Source organism: Lycorma delicatula, chromosome 3 (assembly GCF_047948215.1).
Source record: "Lycorma delicatula isolate Av1 chromosome 3, ASM4794821v1, whole genome shotgun sequence".
NCBI classification, from domain to species: Eukaryota; Metazoa; Arthropoda; class Insecta; order Hemiptera; family Fulgoridae; genus Lycorma; species Lycorma delicatula.
This window is the reverse complement of record NC_134457.1, coordinates 148,198,229-148,217,709: the sequence shown is the minus strand read 5'-3', so window position 1 is coordinate 148,217,709 and position 19,481 is coordinate 148,198,229. Positions and strand designations below refer to the sequence as shown.

The window sequence follows — 19,481 nt, the reverse complement described above, 5'->3', positions numbered from 1 at the left end:
AACATGTACTTAAGCGTACAAACTTAAATAAATAAATAAGCCCAGACTTAACCCTACAGCTGACCTATTCAGGAATTTAATGTGTTAACAATGAGTAAGCTCTACATCAAAAGCATTGTTTTATGTATTAACAAAAATACAAACCTCTTTAATACCAGTAATTCATCATATAATTTTTTTTTCCTTGTTTCATCTCCGGGACCAACGTTAGTTAATATTTCAGAGGATGAGAACAATTTGTAGCATGTGTGAAAATACCATGCCTGACCAGGATTTGAACCCAGGACCACCAGATGAAAGGCCATGACACTACCACTCGCACCACAGAGGCCGGCTCATCATATAATTTTGAGGCTATCTAGCATCACCTTTATACTATAAATCTAGTATCACCTACACTAGATGGTCTGAGATTACTGTATAATACCTCAAAATGACCTACCAGTCAGCAGAAGACATTTCATGCATATTTCTGCTAAACTTAATAAATTTTATTACTGCTAAATTTATGTATGGCAGAGTGAACAAAAAACTCCTTAAAGAAACAGATGAGTGGATAATGACAAATAATGTATATGAATCATTATTCTAAACATGTTTTTACCATCCTGTCTAAACAATATGTAATTAGTTTTTTATATAAAATCCTATAATAGAGTTAATCCAAACTAAGGAAGGCAAACTTAAATAGAAATTAATAATAATTGTCATAATATTAATACTAACATTATTTAGAATTTTTTTGTGTTACAAAATAGTGTTAACAACATAACAGATATATTCATTTTACTCCAATTTATGCAATATAATAAGCATAAAAGTGTACAACAATATAAATATTATTTACACCACCTTCATTATTCTTGTATCTTCTTGATATTACTAAATCTAAAATGTTGAATTTTAATACATGGGTGCAAGTGTTCATTTGTTATAGTATTATGTTCAATTTTTCCCCCTTTTTTATTCTTTCATTGTTTTTCTAAGATAATAAATTTTGAAAGGAGTTTAATTTTTATATTTATTTTTTTATTTAATTTTTAATTCCCTTTTTAGAAATAAAAAGTTATAAAGTGGCTCATATCTGTGCACAGGTTATCATTTGCAGGTATTATGTTTCCTAATTATATATTGTAATTCTTGTCATATTTTTTACAAGAGAAATAAAGGTTTATTCATTTCACTTTAAATACACACAGAAGAACAAATTTTGAAATTAAAATGTTACAAAGCAGATTCAGTGTAAGGCTGCTCTGGCTTTAAACAAACCTAATGCAAGTGAGAAATGTGGAGTAATTAATTAAAAGCACATACACTGTGAATAGATAATTAGCAATTACTTTTCACAGCCCAATGTGGCAAACTTTCTTCACCAAATTCACTATGGATTTTGTTTAATAATTATTTTTATTTCTAAGTTAACTAAAATAAAATGAGTAAAATCTTTTTACAGATATTCATTATTAGCTATACGTTATTTAATATTTTTATTTAAGAAATTATAAGGAACTTTAAACTATGCAGAATAATTTTTAATGAGTATAATAATAAAATGGTTCACAAATAATAATCTATGATGGGTCCAAACCTTTATGTAGGCACAGTATTTACATCTATACTTAAGTATACTGTAAGAATAGCAAATAGATATTAAAATAAGTTAAGATTGTCAGTGATTTATCCAGTCATTAATCTTCCCCACCAATATTAATACACTTGTCCCATCGATGAACTAGTTTTTTTATACCTGATCCAAAGAAGTCTTTGTCCTGTTGTTTGAGCCACAAATTCTTTGATCTCCTCATTGCTGAACTTTTTTCCACGTAAAGCCTCCTGTATGGAGTGGACTCGAGTGGACCAAACAAATGAAAATCCGAGTGAGCCAAATCTTGACTGTAGGGAGGATGTAGTAGTATCTCCTAACCCATTTTTCCAATAGTTTTTTGGGTCAGCTGGGCGGTGTGAGGGCGAACATTGTCGTGTAGCAATATCACACCTTTTCTTTGAGATGCACGATGTTTTTGTCTCATTGCTGCTTTACATACAGCCACACATACAGTATTGTACTCAATACAGTACTGCATGTGTGCCACATAATAAAAAACATTTTTAATTTTATATTTTTTAATATTTATGACTACATATTTTTATATGTTATAATTAATGTGTTAATTAATTATATGTTATAATTTAATGTGTGATTTGGAAGAAAAAGTTTAACTGATGATGAGGGAAAACCTATAAAGCACTATTAGAAAAAAATAATAAGCATAAGGTAAGAAGGATTATCGAATTCTGGACTCTTGGTGGTAAACGGTTTTTATACTTTTGTCTTTGATATATTAGTACAGAGGGGAATACGGACTAATACAATAACAAAAGAATTGTTTTTGCTAAGTTTTATATATATATACATTTATCACAATTTTATTATCATTAATCTTTTAACTGGTTTTAAGCACTTCTCCATTACTTTTTATTCTGTAGCAACATCTCTCTTCCACCATTTTTATCCCATACACCTAGAACTAAGTTCTATATTCATAAAGTTATGTTCATTGAAAATATGCTAAGGATGACATATATGCAAACGTATTGTTTGTACTACATTTTATGTGATTAGTTGTATTTTAATTACAATTGTATTTTCTGTTTAGTCGTTTCACCCTACTTCTCAAAATATCTTTTTTTGACTACATGTTTTCTTGATTCTACCATTCTTGTTTATTTTTATTTATTGATTTGATATATTGTTATTTTTATCTTGCACAATTATGGATGTGTCCTGGGTTTTGTGTGTGTAAAAAGTCCTTTTTTGTACAAAAGTCTGTTTTTGTTTTCTTTTTGGTTTATTATTACTATTTACGATACAGTAGTTATCTCAAATGTTTTTATTAGCTTTAAATTGTTTTACAATTTAAAAACATTTTTGTTATAGTGAAAATTTAATTCTAAATTAAACAAGTGTTAAACTCTGGAAAAAATAACAATTCAAATGAATAAAACAGATTTAGGAAACCTGCTACACTATAAAAAAATAAACTGAAAATCTTGATAAAACAGACAGTAGCTTTACAAGAACCATATTAATTTAATTATTCTACCAATATAAAAATAATTTACTAATTCAGGATTTTGAGTAATTTTATTGCTGGGAATTTTATTATCTTAATATCTAAAAGAGTAATTATACCTGAAATATAATGAATTTAAATTACCACCACCAAATTTTACTCTGTACTCTGTACTATGGTCATATTCCAATAAATTTATAACAACTAATTTTTCCATTATCTTTAATATTTTTCTTCTGATATTTGTATCTGACAAAAACTTATAAACCATATCTTAATACCAGTCTGTTACTAAAATGGCTTAGGATCTAATTCATGAAAATTTTAAGAAATTATCAAGATTAAATTGATTTTTTTCAGCACGTAATTGTTCAACAAGTAGTTTAATAATTCTACATAATCCAAGTGCTGTTTGTTCAGATGTATATGGTTTTTGTAGATCTGGTACATGTACAAATAAACATCTTGAATGATCTTGACTAAGAGATGTATAATAGGTGTATTCACATAAATACCTACAAAAGAAAAATACACACAAACACACACATATATATTAAATATTAATATATTAAATATATATATAATATTATGTTAAAAATAGTAATTTTTACATAATTTTAATTTAATACATAAAAAATGATTTTTTAAAAAATTATATATATAATACCTTAATATTATTGACATAAATAATATTTATACACTCAGACTGAAAATATTGGTTTCTTTATTTAAAAGTATTGATTTTTTAAAGCAATAAAATCAAATCCTTATATCTGTTAAAGAGGTAATTTATTTGTGTGATCTACACTTTGCAAACGCTTGGCTGTATTTTACTTTATGATCGTATGTACGGTATTTTTATAAGTTTAAAAAGTATTTTAGTGTAACATATAGTACCCAAAAAATATCAGAACAATAAGTGCAATACAATATTCAAGGTTGTTGTTTCTGACAGCAATAAAATTCCAAAAATAAAGTGTATTATTCTGCTATCTAACAGCCAGTTGCAGTTCTGTTCATGACCAGCCAGCCAGGTGTGGTGTGATTTTGAACTTCCACAAAAACTGGAGAAAATAGGAACATCAGGTGAAGCAACAACCAGTTTAGATCATATCTAGTTAGGAGGCCAATAAACAGAGATAAAGCAACAGATGAAGAATAATAAGATATTATTTTTCCCTGTCAGTATCAATTCTAGGTACATCTTTAATATATGCCAGTGAACCGCTAAGAGTGTTTAAAATGAGTCAAACAGTAAATCTATGCAAAATGATGGTTGTAACACTGTTACAACCCAGTGCTAATTATTATCTTTTACAATGGCTTAGGATCACTTTAATCAAACCATTATCCAAGTCTCTTTAATGAGAGTGTTTGGGCCTTGTGGTCTCCTCCCAGTACTTTTCATACGTTCTGATCTTTGTGCACTTTCGAGTGTTGAAAATGTTTGTGTTGTGAGTATGATGTGCATTTGTTCTTGATTTTCTTGTTTAAATCTTTTCTGGTGTAAGGCTTTTTCTTTTAGATCTTCACTTATTTCTCTGATCCATCTACATCCTACCTTGGTGATTTTGGAGTCGAATTGTAGTGTATTTGCTGATTTAGAAGTCTTCCTTTTAAAGCCCAACAAAGCTAGGGGGGTGATGTGGCGACTGGAATGACACATGAAAGACACCTGCCTATTGACATTCCAGTCGCCACATCACCCCCCTAGCTTTGTTGGGCTTTAAAGGGAAGACTTCTAAGCAGGTGTTTTCCTGTATGGGGTTGGGATGTTTCAGAAGTCTTATGACATAGACCATAGCCTTTCTGATGAGGAGATTCTGACCCTCATGAGGGAACAGAACACCAAGTTGGACGAGGCTGCGTTCAGAAAAGAATGCAGGCTTATCTTCAAAACAGGGAAGCGTAATGCCCCACGGTGTAACAGAGTGTTCAAATTAGGTGGTGATCTCTTCCGGGAGTTCTTGTTGAAGGGTAGAATCTTTCTGGATTTTGCATCCTGGCGCATTAAGGAGTACCTTGACGTGCAGCAATGCTTTAAATGTTGCTTCGGCCATAGGGCCAAATTCTACAAGTATGCATTGGTCTGCGTACATTGTGATGAAGAGGACCACAAGCATGACGATTGTCTGCCGAAAAAAGAGGCTGCGACTTGCATCAACTGTAAAAGGGTGCACAAGAGTCATAGGCACTCTGTGAATAGTAAGGAGTGTGGTTGTTACAATAGGGCAGTTGAAATTTATTTCAACTCTCTCGATGGTTAGGTTCGGTCAACTAAATGACCAGGGTGCCTACATAGTCCAAGTTGAGTTAGGTGAAATTATTGAAAAATGCAGCATCAATGTTGTTCACAACACCCTTATGTGTTTAAAGGTGATCTGCAAGGTTTTCCCGATTGAAGGAAGTTTTTCGTTGGTGACAGCAAGTCCGCTGTACTGTGCAGGAAGTCTTTAGATAGCGTCTTCATACGACAAGCCTGTGACGCGCATCACGTCGTTATCAAGCTTGCCGTGGATGGTCTGAACCTAGTTGTAGAGTGTGCGTACTTTCAGTACAGGGATCTCACTGAACAGCATGTGGAAAGATGGGATAGATTTGTTAGTCTGGTAGTGGGTCATCCAATTCTTATAGGTGTTGATGCGATTGCCAAATCGTCTCTTTGACACAGTAGGATCACGGACGATGGCGGTGAGTTAATCGAAGGTTTTATCGGGCAGCATCATTTCGATGTCTTTAATGTAACCGGTGAATTGCCCACTTTCGCTGGTGCAGTTGAGTTGCGGATTGCCTTCCATGGTACCAAAATCGATGTTACCATTGGTAAAGGATATACCGGTAGGATTCAAAACTGGTCAGTGGTCGATGATTGCGCGAGTGATCATCGACTAATAGTTTTTGAGTAGGTATGCGGGCTGCACGATGTCTATAGGGGAACATCCCTGTTCAGCAGGGGCGTTTCTTGCACAGGAAAGCGGATTGGCCTAAGTTGTCTAATATTCTTGCGGCCAGGCTTTGGGTTTTGCTCGTAGTCTGGACTTTCTCCCGTTAGAACTGGCAGAGAATTTCTCTTCTACGGTAGTTGAAGCCGCTGAACAGTCAATTCCCAGAGGTACGGGTCGAGAGAAAGTAGCTGGATGGTGAAATAGGGACTTGACAGCGATGAAGAGGACTCAGGAGAGCTGTACAACGTGAGGGTGATCCTGATCGGCGTGCAGTCTTGCTTGCGGACTGTCGTCGGAAAAGGACCGAGTATTTTCATAAGGTTAGGTCTTCTAAGCGTGATTCTTGGCGGTCTTTTATTAAAGAGCAGAGAAATAAGGATCCTTGGGGTGTCGTTTACAGAGCTCTTGGTCATAAGAAGAAAAAATACATTCTTTTATCGGTTCTCTCGACCCGGGATGGGATAAAGATCGTGTCCTCACTCTTCTGATGAATCAATCATCTGCTTCCAAATGATCTGAGGTTGGTGCGTTGTCCCTGGTACGAGGCTGAACGTACCAGAGTTGTTAGGGAACTCAAGAGGGTGGATTCCTTCTTTGATCTTCGACTGACTGGCTTGTGGCTGGCTTCCTCCGTTTCCTTGCCCTGAGCAGGGTGGCTGAAGGGGTATAGTAGAGTAGCACCCCGGGTGGCTAGGAACCGTCTGGGCAGTTGATTGGCCGGAGGTAGGTAGGTAATTTTTTGAGCCATTCCCTCTACCATTTCTAGAATGCAGTTCAATAATAGCAGTAAAAGCCTGCTATTAATCACCTTGGTGTAGGACCTGTTTTGATTTCAAGTGGTTCCAAGAGTCACATCTGAATGTATCTTCAACTCAGTGTTTGTGAAGGTCAGTTTTATCATGTTTATTAATTTGGTATGTAGTGTGAGGTGTCTTAGGATTTTTTGTCGGGATTCTCTGTAGATTCAGTCATAAGCTTTCTTGAAATTTACAAATGTTACCACCATGTCTGTTTCTTTTCCTGTTCTAATCCATTATTAGCTTATGATCTCATCTGGACAGCTCCTTCAGGGTCTGAAATCTCCCTGGTATTCTACTAGTTCTTTCTTGAGTTGTGAACTAATCCTGTTGAGGATGATTCTTAAAAGAATTTTGTATATTGTGTCTAGGAGTGAGATTTCCCTGTAATTGTTAGGGTCTGTTTTATCCCCTTTTTGTGTAGCGGATGGATGAGGCTGTAATCCAGTTTTCTGGTAGTTCTTTGATCCAGATGTTGATGAAGGGCAATTTTTGCTGATCTTCCTACATGTTTCCAGATCTCTATAAAAGTCTGATCTGCTGCTGCTTTGTAATTTTTCATCTCACCCAGTGCTTGGTGACTTCTTTTATTGTGGGAAGGTTGATGTTTTCTGGTGATGTTGTTGGTGTTGAAGTTTATGAGTTCTATTGGTTCTTCGCAATTTAGTTGTTGTTTGAAATATTTGGATAGGATTTTCACATTGTTTTTATTGTTATGGACCAGTTTACTATTTTCATTCTTTATTAGCAGGGTTGGGGGATCATATTTTAGGAGCTCATTTTTTACGGTTTTTGTAGTAGTCTCTCAACTGTATTTTATTAAACTCTTCTTCTATTGACCTCAGTGTGTCTTTATGGTGTTTTCTGTTTATTCTCCTTAGGGTGGTAATTTCTTTTTTTTTATTTAATAGATTTTGTAAGGTTGTTTCAGATTTTTGGGATTTATAAAATAGCCATGTTTGATGTCTTTTCTTAACTATTTCATCACGTTCACTATTACACCACTGATTTTTTTGCAGGATTTTATTGGGGCTAATGTTTCTGAGTTTATCCATGATTGTTATATTTTTAGTTGCTTTTTAGTAATTTTCATTATTGATTAGTTGGGCAGGATCCATTTTTCTTTTAGTTTTAGGGGCTTGGTTTTGTTGCTTTCTTTGGGGAGTAAATTTAATTTTAACTACATAGTGATCTGGGCCTGTGTCTACTTCTCTGAGGACTTTACATTTTAGATGTACTTGTGGTGGTGATCTAGTTGCCATTCTCCTTTAGTGGTAGTTGGGATGTTTCCAGGTTTTGAGGTTTTCTCTTGAAATATATGGATTTTGAGATTAGTTTGTGGTGTCTGCCGAGATCGACGAGTCTCTGTTTGTTTTCTTTTGGATGGGCCATTTTCTAATGTTGCAGCATCTTTTTTCTCTGCCTAGTTGAGCACTGAAGTCTCCGATTAATTGTCTAACATGGTTTTTGGGGATGTTATTTATAGTCAGGTCGAGTAGAATCCAGAAATTTTCTGTTCTTTATGGTCTTTTGGAGAGTTAATTTTATTAATAGTGGATGTATGGGTGTTTATTATAATGTAGTTTTATTAGATGTTTTTAGGGTGACTGTTGAGATTCTTGGGGATTGTGACTTGAATTTTGTATGGAGTTTATTTATTATATTGAGGCTGAATAAAAAAGCTGTTCCAAAGTGTGGGACATTTTTCATCACTCTCTTCCCAGGTATTCCTTTATACAGCCTATATACTTGAGATTCCATAGCGTCCTGTAGTGTTCCTTATTTCCTGCAGACCCATAAAGAGAATTTTGTGTTGGTCAATTAGGCCATTTATTATTTTTAGTTTACTAGTCTGCATGAGCAAGTTTACATTGTGTGTCGAAATGTAGGTGATTTGCTTTGTCTTAATATTTTTCTTGTTCGTGTATGTAGTGTTGAGGCATTCAATGCTTCTGATCCCATTTAATGTTCTAAGTGGCAGCCCACCATATTGGAATGCTGCCTTCTCAAAACTCTGATGTAACTTGGTTCAGCCACTGGAGTATTCCTTAAAAGACCTTTCATGGTTGATTGTCAAGGGGTCACCTGTGGCTGTGGTGGGACTATGTCCCAAGCTACGAGGGCTATTCAGAAAGTAAGGAACGTTTTGAAATTTTAAAAAAACCAAGTACAAGAAAAACTTTTCATTATATACATGTGAAAGAGAAACTAAAATATACTTTTAAACATAATCACCATACAAACTCAGGCACTTATGATAGCGGTGGACAAGCTTTGAAATTCCTGTGTCATAGAATTATGCCGCCTGTGATCTCAACCACTCAGTAACGTGTCCACTCTGTGACGGAGCTCCATCTTGCACAAAATTTGTGGTAGCCTAGCTTCTGTGAAACAATAAAGTCCGAGAAACTTGTGGGAAACATAGAGAAAGCTCAGTTATTGTGAAACGGCGGTTTTCACGAATCTTTTCGTCAACGGAGACCAGATCGTCAGTCACAATGCTCGGACGTCCACTCTTCTCTTTATCGTGAACGTTTGTTCGGCCATTTTTAAACTGAATGCACCACTTCCTGACAGAACTTTCACTCATTACGTTGTTCCCATACACTTCACACAGTTCCCGATGAATTTCTATTGGTTTTAAGTTTTTTGCCTACAAAAAACGAGAATCACAGACCGCACTTCATAACTGGCGGGATTTTCGATTGCAGCACACATTTCAAATTTGTATATAAAAAAACGGGCAGATGCGGAGATGTTCCCGTTGTAACGGCTGGACGCTGACTGAGGTGCCGAGCACGAGCACACCAATATATACGCGATTGGCGTGCGCCTGGTGGCGTCAGGTGGAAACGTTCCTTACTTTCTGAATAGCCCTCGTACAATTCTAGGTGTGATCTAGTGAGGTGTGATTTTATGATAAATGAAGCTGTGGAGTTTATTAATTCAGTAGGCTAATTTTTACTATTTGTTCCGGGTATATCCAGGCACACCTCGTGGAGGCTCGATCCGAATTTTATTAAAGTGTTTACTTTGGTGAACACAAAGTCTGATCCTAAACGTTATGCTCACAGCTAATAGCGCTCAGTATTAATACAAATACAATAGTAATAGATACTTTTACAGTAACACATTTTGTGTGAGAGGTAAAATCGTGATAATTCCAATCGATTAGCCATTTATAAAAGAATGAATTCAATTTTAAGTGTGCTCATAGTGTTTCACATTTTTTTATAAACTAGAAATTGGATCTAAAAATCACTTTAGTAGTTTGGGCTTGCCATTTAACTGCCCTAAAATGATTGTTAATTCATATCAAGGGGAAACATTCTTACAGTAACCAATATGTTTATTAAATTTTTCTTTCGAGATCTACTAAATTTATTAAGGAATTGAAATGCAGTAAACAATAGTTATGTAAGTATCCAAAAATGAGAGATTAAGCATGACAAGAAGTTTGCTTACAGACCAGTAATGGTTTATGCATTCTCATGATGAGGAAATAGAAGGTGGTCAAATCCCTTCTTATGATATATTATTAAAATATAATTTTTTTTCTGCTGTGATCGTTATAATTTTTATATTGAGTACAATTATTATCTTCTTTTTTAACTTCGACATAGTTACATGTTGATGCATTTTAGATAAATTCCATCGTAATTTATGATTGAGTAGTAAGCTATGATGTTAGGTGTATAAATTTCTTTTCTGTATACTTTGAAATCTAAACTACTGTTATTTCTTCTCACTGTTAAATCTAGAAAGTTAATAGTCTCTTATCCTTCTTTTTCCATAGTACATTTTTTATGTTATGATGTAATTCGTTCATTTCTTCCAAAATCCTTTCTTCAGTATTATTTATAACTTTTTAATTATTAATATTGTGTCATCTATATATCTAATATATTCCAAACATATATTTCCAAACATTTTTCATAATATCTTTTAAATTTTCTTCTTCAGTATAATGTATGAATACTTTGCTTGTAACACAGACGGCGGATTACCCATATCTAACCCGCCTTTCATTTAGAATTGATTCTGTTAAAGTATTTTTTCTAATATTGGGATAATTTCTACTTTCAGGTTATTTTAATAGTTTCTTTCAGTGGTATATAGATGTACTTAATTTTCTATCAAACGATACAGTCCTGCAATTTTCTGTTATCCTTACCTTTTCTTTAATTTTTTTTCTGCTGCTTTGACTGAATTTTTACCATATATTGCTTTTTCAATATCCCCATATTTTTCAACATCTCTGCTAGATATTTTGCTAATTTATTAAACTCGGGTTCATATTAATGTATTTGTTGTAACCTTCTTACCAATTAAGTTTTTAGATTCTTTATAATTTATTTGTGATATTTTAGTTTTATTTTCCTTTTCTGTTGTATACTACATTTTATTTAGAAAATCTTCTGTCTTTTGCAAGCAATTTTCTTTCCTAATGATAACTTTTTTTGCTTTTATGTTTTTCCTTTTTTTCTATATTGTATGCTTTTATATTTATTTTGTTTTTATTGTTTAATCTTTTTCCGAAAGATCTTTTTTATTAATTCTGCTAATAATTGCCTCTGTTCTATAGATGTCATTTCTATTGCATTCTCTACATCTATGATATTTTATTCAACATTTTTTGCAATGTCAAGAGTTTTTTATAAAATGTTTTAATACTTTGTAATAGTTTAAATACTTCTTTGTCTAAGTTTAATTCATAATTAAAAAAAAAGTTTTAATTTCCAATTTATAAATGGACAGACAGATTAATAATTAAGCAGATGTTTTATTTTAGAATCTTAAATTTGCTGAGAATATCAAAGACCAATAGATATCAAAGACAAGAAGGAAGAATAACCAAATAATGAGTGGGGAAGGAGATGTTACCTAATGCTGTATAAAGCTAAAATAGAAGAAATGCCAATACAAGGAGTTCTGAAAATGGTATTTATGCTAAATGTGTCCTTCTTATGATTTGAAATGGAATTGCAAATAAACAAGAGTCCTGAAAGTTTAAAATGATAAAGTACAAATTCTACAATGTTAATGTCAAACAGAGATTGTAGCTATATGACAAGAAAAAATGCATACAAAATTAAAATAAATGCAGAAACATATAAAATATCACTAAAACGACTGACTGAGCTTGAATAAGGAAAAAATTATAAAATTGTAGTAAACTGGGCAACTTTGTAAACTTATGCTTGATGTGGCCTAAGTCAAATCACATGGTACAAGTTATGCAAAAAAGGATAGGATATTTTCAAATAATCTGTCAAGATTATTCAAAACAAGGGTGAAACAGAATAAGCATGGATTTACTAAACACCATGAATTTTTGAATCTGAACAGAAAATAAAAATCTTATGCTAACAATATACAAAATTGTAAAATTTTCTTTAATTATACTGGAAAAAATTGTTTTGCATTTCCAGTAATTTTCTGAAAGAGCTGGAAATATTAAAGGAAAGTGTTATGTGAAAAAAATCTCAGCATCAGATTTTTTGGTTATTATATTTTTTATCATTACTTTTGCAATTCATATATTCTATTTACCAATCAAATTTTAAATTATCTATGCAAATTGCATGTTAAGAACTAAAGAATAAAGTTGGGAGTTTAAAAATCAGTTATTTGCCATTCCAAAGAATGGGTATTTCACCTAGTTAATACGCAAATTGATTCTATTAAAGAAAACTTTCCGTTTATTTTGAAGTTTTACATTGAAGTTTTTGTTTTGCATTAATTCTACTGAAATTTTTAGCTAGAATTGTATTACCTCTCAACCTGGTTACCACTCACATCTAGATGTTTTATACTAATTATAAATATTACAAATATTACCTTCCAGCATCAGTGGATACACTGGTTTGAACACAGTCTCTCAATGTATTAATTTTTCCAGACAAGTCCAAAATATCAAGAGAGGAGTAAATTATTTTTTCAGAGCCAAAACATGTAGTAAATAGAGGTTTTTGACCTTTAATATCACATTTTTTATATCCAGACTGGCGAGCACACCGTTCCAAAGTCAAATTTCTTGCAAGATTGGAAACTCCTACATGGATAACAAGCTGCCATCAAAAATTCACAATTATGTATTGGCATATTTACAACACTGATGTTTACTACAAACTTATAAATTAGTATACTGAAAATAAAACACAAGTTCAATTCTGTTACTTAAAATCTTGATAAATATTCATACTAATTGCTGAGCAGTAGTAACTTTGTACAGTTATACTGTACAATTTTATAATATTCATAATATTTATTTCCTCCCTCTATGAGATCTTGACGTTAGTGAGGGGGCTTGAGTCCTCAGTGATACAGAATAGCTGGATCGAAGGTGCAACCATATCAGAGAGGTATCTGTTGAGAGCCAGACTAAGGAATGATTCCTGAAAGAGAGCAGAAGCTCTTTCAGTAGTTGTTAAGGGCGTAGGTCAAGACTTAAACGGCCATATCATCACTCAATCATCTGAGTACTGTGCAGCTGAAAGCAATGGAAAACTACAGCTGCTTTTTTTCCAAGAAAATGTTGCTCTCTGCATTTTCATATAAAAATGATGGAGGCGCCTTCCTCGGTAAAATATTCTGGAGGTAAACTAAACTCCGTTCAGATCTCAAGGTGGGGACTACGAAGGAAGGGGTCACCAGAAAATTAAAAAATAACATTCTACGAATCGGAGCTTGGAATGTTAGAAGCCTAAAAAAGGTTGGTAGGTTAGAAAATTTAAAGAGGGAAATGGATAAGATAAATGTAGATATAGTAGGAATTAGCGAGGTTCAGTGGGAAGAGGAAAACGACTTTTGGTCAGGTGATTTTAGAGTAATTACCACAGCTTCAAATAATGGGCAGGCAGGAGTAGGTTTTGCATTGTAACTTGTAATGCATCTTGTAAGTTACAAGAAAATAGAGAAGAGGGTAGAGTATTTCAAAATGCATAGCGATAGAATCATTGTAATAAGGATAAAATTGAAACCTAAACCGACAACTATTGTTAATGTCTATATGCCTACAAGCGCCCATGATGATGATGAGGTAGAGTGTGTATACAAAGAAATTGAAGAAGCAATTAAACATGTAAAAAGGAGATGAAAATTTAGTAATAGTTGGAGATGGATTGCAAGCATTGGAAAAGACAAGGAAGGAAATATATTGGGTGAATACAAGCTGGGCAAAAGGAATGAAAGAAGGGACCGATTAATAGAGCTTTGCACGAAGTATAATTTAGTAATTGCCAATCCCCAGTTTAAAAATCATAATAGAAGAACATACACTTGGAAAAAGCCAGGTGATACTGCAAGGTATCAGATAGATTATATCACGGTTAAGCAAAGATTTAGAAATCAACTCATCGACTGCAAAGCTTACCCTAGAGCAGACATTGATAGTGACCATAATTTAGTGATAATGAAATGTAGATTGGGGTTTAAAAACCTGAAGAAAAGGTATCAGATGAATCGGTGGAATTTAGAGAAGCTTGAGAAATAGGTGGTACAGAAGATTTTTGAGGAGGACATGCAAGAGGTCTGAGTAAAAAAGACAAGGTAGAAAATGTACAAGAAGATTGGGAGAATGTTATAAAGGAAATAATTAAATCAGCAGAAGCGAACTTAGGTGGAACAAAGAGAACTGGTAGAAAACCTTGGATATCAGAGGATATATTGCAGCTGATGGATGAATGTAGAAAATATAAGAATGCTAGTAATGAAGAAAGTAAAAGGAACTATAGACAATTAAGAAATAATATAAACAGGAAGTGCAAACTAGCGAAAGAAGAGTGGATTAAAGAAAAGTGTTCTGAAGTGGAAAGAGAAATGATAATTGGTAAAACAGATGGAGCATACAGGAAAGTTAAGGAAAATTTTTGGATACATAAATTAAAATCTAAATGTGTTAAAGATCGTACACCGATTTATAATACGAAAGGCAAAAAGTCGATAGATGGGTGGAATATATTGAAGAGTTATACAGAAAAAATAAATTAGAAAATGGTGTTATAGAGAAAGAAGAGGAAGTTGAAGAGGATGAAGGGGAGAAGCAATACTGAGATCTGAATTTAAGAGAGCATTAAAAGATTTGAATGGCAGAAAGGCTCCTGGAATAGACAGAATACCTGCAGAATTACAGCGCAGTGCAAGTGAGGAAACGATGGATAGATTATACAAACTGGTATGTAATATTTACAAAAAAGGGAAACTTCCGTCGGACTTCAAAAAGAGTGTAATAAATAGTCATGATACCAAAGAAAGCAGGAGCAGATAAATGTGAAGAATACAGAACAATTAGTTTAACTAGTCATGCATCAAATATCTAAACTAGAATTCCATACAGAAGAATTGAGAGGAGAGTAGAAGTGTTAGGAGAAGACCGATTTTATATCAGGAAAAGTATAGGGTCAAAGGAAGCAATTTTAGACCTCAGATTAATAGTAGAAGGAAGATTAAAGGAAAACAAACCAACATACTTGGCATTTATAGACCTAGAAAAGGCATTTGATAACGTAGACTGGAATAAAATGTTCAGCATTTTTAAAAAATTAGGGTTCAAATACAGAGACAGAAGAACAATTGCTAACATTTACAGGAACCAAACAGCAACAGTAATAATTGAAGGACATAAGAAAGAAGTCGTAATGAGAAAGGGAGTCTGACAAGGATGTTCCCTATCCCCGTTACTTTTTAATCTTTACATAGAACTAGCAGTTAGTGATGTTAAAGAACAATTTAGATCCGGAGTAACAGTACAAGATGAAAAGATAAAGATGCTATGATCTGCTGATGATATAGTAATTCCAGCTGAGAGTAAAAAAGATTTAGAAGGAACGATGAATGGCATGGATGAAGTCCTACGCAAGAAGTACCACATGAAAATAAACAAGAACAAAACAAAAGTCACTACTTTTGTTTTGTAGTAGAAATAACAAAGATGGACCACTGAATGTGAAATAGGAGGAGAAAAGATTATGGAGGTAGAAGAATTTTGTAATTTGGGAAGTAGAATTACTAAAGATGGACAAAGCAGGAGTGATATAAAATGCCAAATAGCACAGGCAAAACGAGCTTTCAGTCTGAAATATAATTTTTTTACATCAAAAATTAATTTAAACGTCAGGAAAACATTTTTGAAAGTATATGTTTGGAACATAGTTTTATATGGAAGTGAAACTTTGGTGATTGGAGTACCTGAAAAGAAAATATTAGAAGATTTTGAAATGTGGTGCTATAGGAGACTGTTAAAAATCATACGGGTGGATAAAGTGACAAATGAAGAAGCGTTACGGCAAATAGATGAAGAAAGAAAGAAGCATTTGGAAAAATATAGTTAAAAGAAGAGACAGACTTATAGGCTACATATTATGTGGCTTATAAGCCACATTTTCGCATCCTGGAATAGTCGCTTTAATATTGGCAGGTCAGGCAGAAGGAAAAAAAATGTGCAGGTAGGCAACGTTTGGAATATGTAAAACAAATTGTTACGGATGTAGGATGTAGGGGGTATACTGAAATGAAACGACTAGAACTAGATAGGGAATCTTGGAGAGCTGCATCAAAGCACTCAAATGACTGAAGAAAAAAAAAGTTATTTCAATGTCATATCAGTTCTTTCCAACATTCAAGTGAAAATTTGTATATTAATGTGAATAATTATTAATCACAACTCAATGATTGTCTAAATTTTATGAATATAAAATTTAAATCTCTGCTTATTATTTGTAGAAATTTCATTTTAACTCTTAGATACAGAAAGTATACTTAATTGGTTACTTACTAGTTACTACTTACACTTAACTTAATTATACAAAAGGATACTTAAATATCTTCAAAACCTTTTAGAAGATACTAAGGTGAAATAAAATGAAAAAACTTTCCTAGTCATTTTTTTCCTGTACATGTTAAAAAAAAAAAAACAGAATAAAATAAAAATTTTTACTTTTTTTGTAGGTTTGCAGGCCAGTAGGAAACGCCTGGATTAAAAACAAAAATGCCAATCGTTACAAAATATATGTCATGATGATGAATTCATAAAAATGTTTTCTTCAATATCTGTAGTTTATATTAATATCTTTAAAAAAAAAAATTAACTATTCATAAACTTATAATTTGTTATATATATATATATATATATATATATATATATATATATATATATATATGTAATAATAACACAATATATGTATATTGTGTGATAGGTACTGCAGTCATAACAGTTATAGGTAATCTGACACTCAAAAATATTATCTTTTTCACTAAGCTAAATATACTGTTGAATCCTAGTATGTCAGACCTACTGAAATTTTAATTAATATTCTTACTATACAAATTAGATTTTCTCTCTGTTCACAACAGGAGCTGGGTGTGTATGGGAAATCATTACTCTAAGTGAAAGCTACTCTGATTTGTGCTTGTACTTCAGATGCTTGCTTAATATGCATTACAACCATAAGAAAACTAAAACAGATAAAGTAAAGTAACAAAGTGAAGGGTTGTATTCCTTTCTGTGGAAAACAATGTGTTTAAACGTGTACTTCTGCTATCAAACTGAATAAATGTAAAGAAGTTATACTTTGTAATAAATTCAGATATTATTTTTTTTACTATTCATTCTAATTCTTTAAACTTTTTGCATATTTTAAATATTACGAGTAATCTGAATAAACAACTCCTCATGTGTGAAAATATTTTGCTTACAGCATCTATTATTGATAAAAAAAGTAATTTATTAAGGAAATTTGTTACATACATTTTGGATGAGTTCTGGATAACTATTCAATCCATTTTTAAATGACTTGACCACTTTGGGCTGCTAAATATTATTTTGCTGATAGTTTTTCAATAGTAAACATTAATAGTTCTAAAGAATAGTTATAAAAAATATCTGTTCTAAAGAACAATATTACTTAACCACACTAAGTCAAAGAAATCATTAGTTCTTCCAATGGTTTATAATATTAATTCTTTAGTGTCATATTAGAACAATATAATACTCATACTTCCTCTATTCATATCATCTGCATATGTATATCTAAAGTTGGTTAAAACTGAAATTACATTTACTGTTAATACAGAGTAGAGATTAACTAGTTTATGAGATGTGCAATTAAAATATGTGGAGGTTTCCTCTTGTAAAAAATAAACTAAATTACTTACCAGGGGGTTGTATTGTTTCCATAGCTCAGGGATTCTTTTTTCTATAGCATTATATACTACTGGAATTTCTTCAATAACTAAATTAATATCTGCTTCATTTTCAATATTCATTCCTGGTAACAATTTGACAGCTTCCCAGCTTGCATTTACAGGATGTCCATAAAATGGGCCAAAACCAGTGACAACCACATTGCGTTTTGTCGTTTGTTGTGAAGGTGCTGTTTCAGTAACATTCTAGACATAAGACATGAACATATGTTTAGAATTATTTACATACTCACACATAAATATATATAAATATATACAATAAGCAACTGCCCATGGCCCAATGAGATGGTGATGATATGTGTGACATGCAAATGAGGTGAAGTCCTCTACAGATTCAGACCGACCATTCCACCAAACCAAACACCAAAGTACACCGGTATCCATTGTCTGGTATTCAAATCCTTATAAAAGCAACTAACTTTTTTCTGAAATTTGAATCTTATCTTTGAGTTGGAAAATCAGCTGTTGAACAATGGATTTGGAACAAGTTAACCACTAGGCCAGCCTGGTGGGCTAAAAAAAATAATTTACATTTAAAATTAATACTTTTGCATTATTCTTTGAATTTTAACTTTTTGATGTAAGTGCCAAATTAAAAATACTCACCGACTTAATAATCCATAATTTGTTGCTGACTTCAAAAAGTAAAAATTTAACGAAGAATTGAAAAAGTATTATTTAAAGTTTTAATTTTTTAACTGTATATTATTTTATGATACATTTTTTATGTTTATTTTTAAGTTTTGGATAGGTCAAAATAAACTGCCTATATGAAAAAAAATGCCAAAAATTCAAAGAAATGGTGTATAGAAAGAAGAAAAGAAGTATTGAAAAATGATATCAAGAGGTTTAGCTTTAGCTTGAGTTAAGGCTCCCTGGAATGAATATATGTATATATATTTTTTACTGTGTCTTGATGAAAATAAGAAAACATAATATAATGAAAAAATTCAAAGAAATGGTGTATAGAAAGAAGAAAAGAAGTATTGAAAAATGATATCAAGAGGTTGAGCTCTAGCTTGAGCATAGGCTCCCTGGAATGAATATATGTATTTATATTTTACTGTGTCTCTGTGAAAATAAGAAAACATAATACAATGCAGAGAATAAATATAAAAACTGTAGGTCAAGGTCTATAGCAGCGCTGTCCAACCCGGGGCCTGTGGGTGCCATGGTGCCTTTCATTTCATCTTTTGGCGCCCGTGCCCATTTGCCAATTTTTATTACTAATTCACATTTCAAAATTTATTATTACTCTAAATTTAAAAATTTATTATTATTATTTTATCTTAAAAAGGATTAAAAAATACATTTTAGCCGTTATATTTTCCATTACCTTTATAATGGTATAAAGGTATAAGTCTAGCTCAACAGAACAAATTAGGTAATTGTCACTCATTTGGTGGTCTGCTCTCCACTCAAGCTACTAACATTCTTTGTAATAAATTTCAAACTGACATTCT

General features: G+C 32.5%; 1 protein-coding gene across 2 annotated transcripts in view; it reads right to left on the bottom strand.

The window, feature by feature from the left end:
- Positions 1 to 2,418: 2,418 nt before the first annotated feature.
- LOC142322100 (pyroglutamyl-peptidase 1) overlaps positions 2,419 to 19,481 on the bottom strand; it is a 36,445-nt gene continuing 19,382 nt past the window's right edge. Inside the window, exons 2-4 of one of the 2 annotated variants that reach the window (XM_075360781.1) lie at positions 17,971 to 18,204; positions 12,658 to 12,887; positions 2,419 to 3,589 (exon numbers count right to left, since the gene is read on the bottom strand). In XM_075360781.1, the coding sequence (XP_075216896.1) occupies positions 3,388 to 3,589; positions 12,658 to 12,887; positions 17,971 to 18,204 (666 nt within the window). In that variant the 3' untranslated portion in view covers positions 2,419 to 3,387. The remainder of the gene's footprint in view (positions 3,590 to 12,657; positions 12,888 to 17,970; positions 18,205 to 19,481) is intronic. The other variant, XM_075360782.1, reaches the window with a different exon arrangement.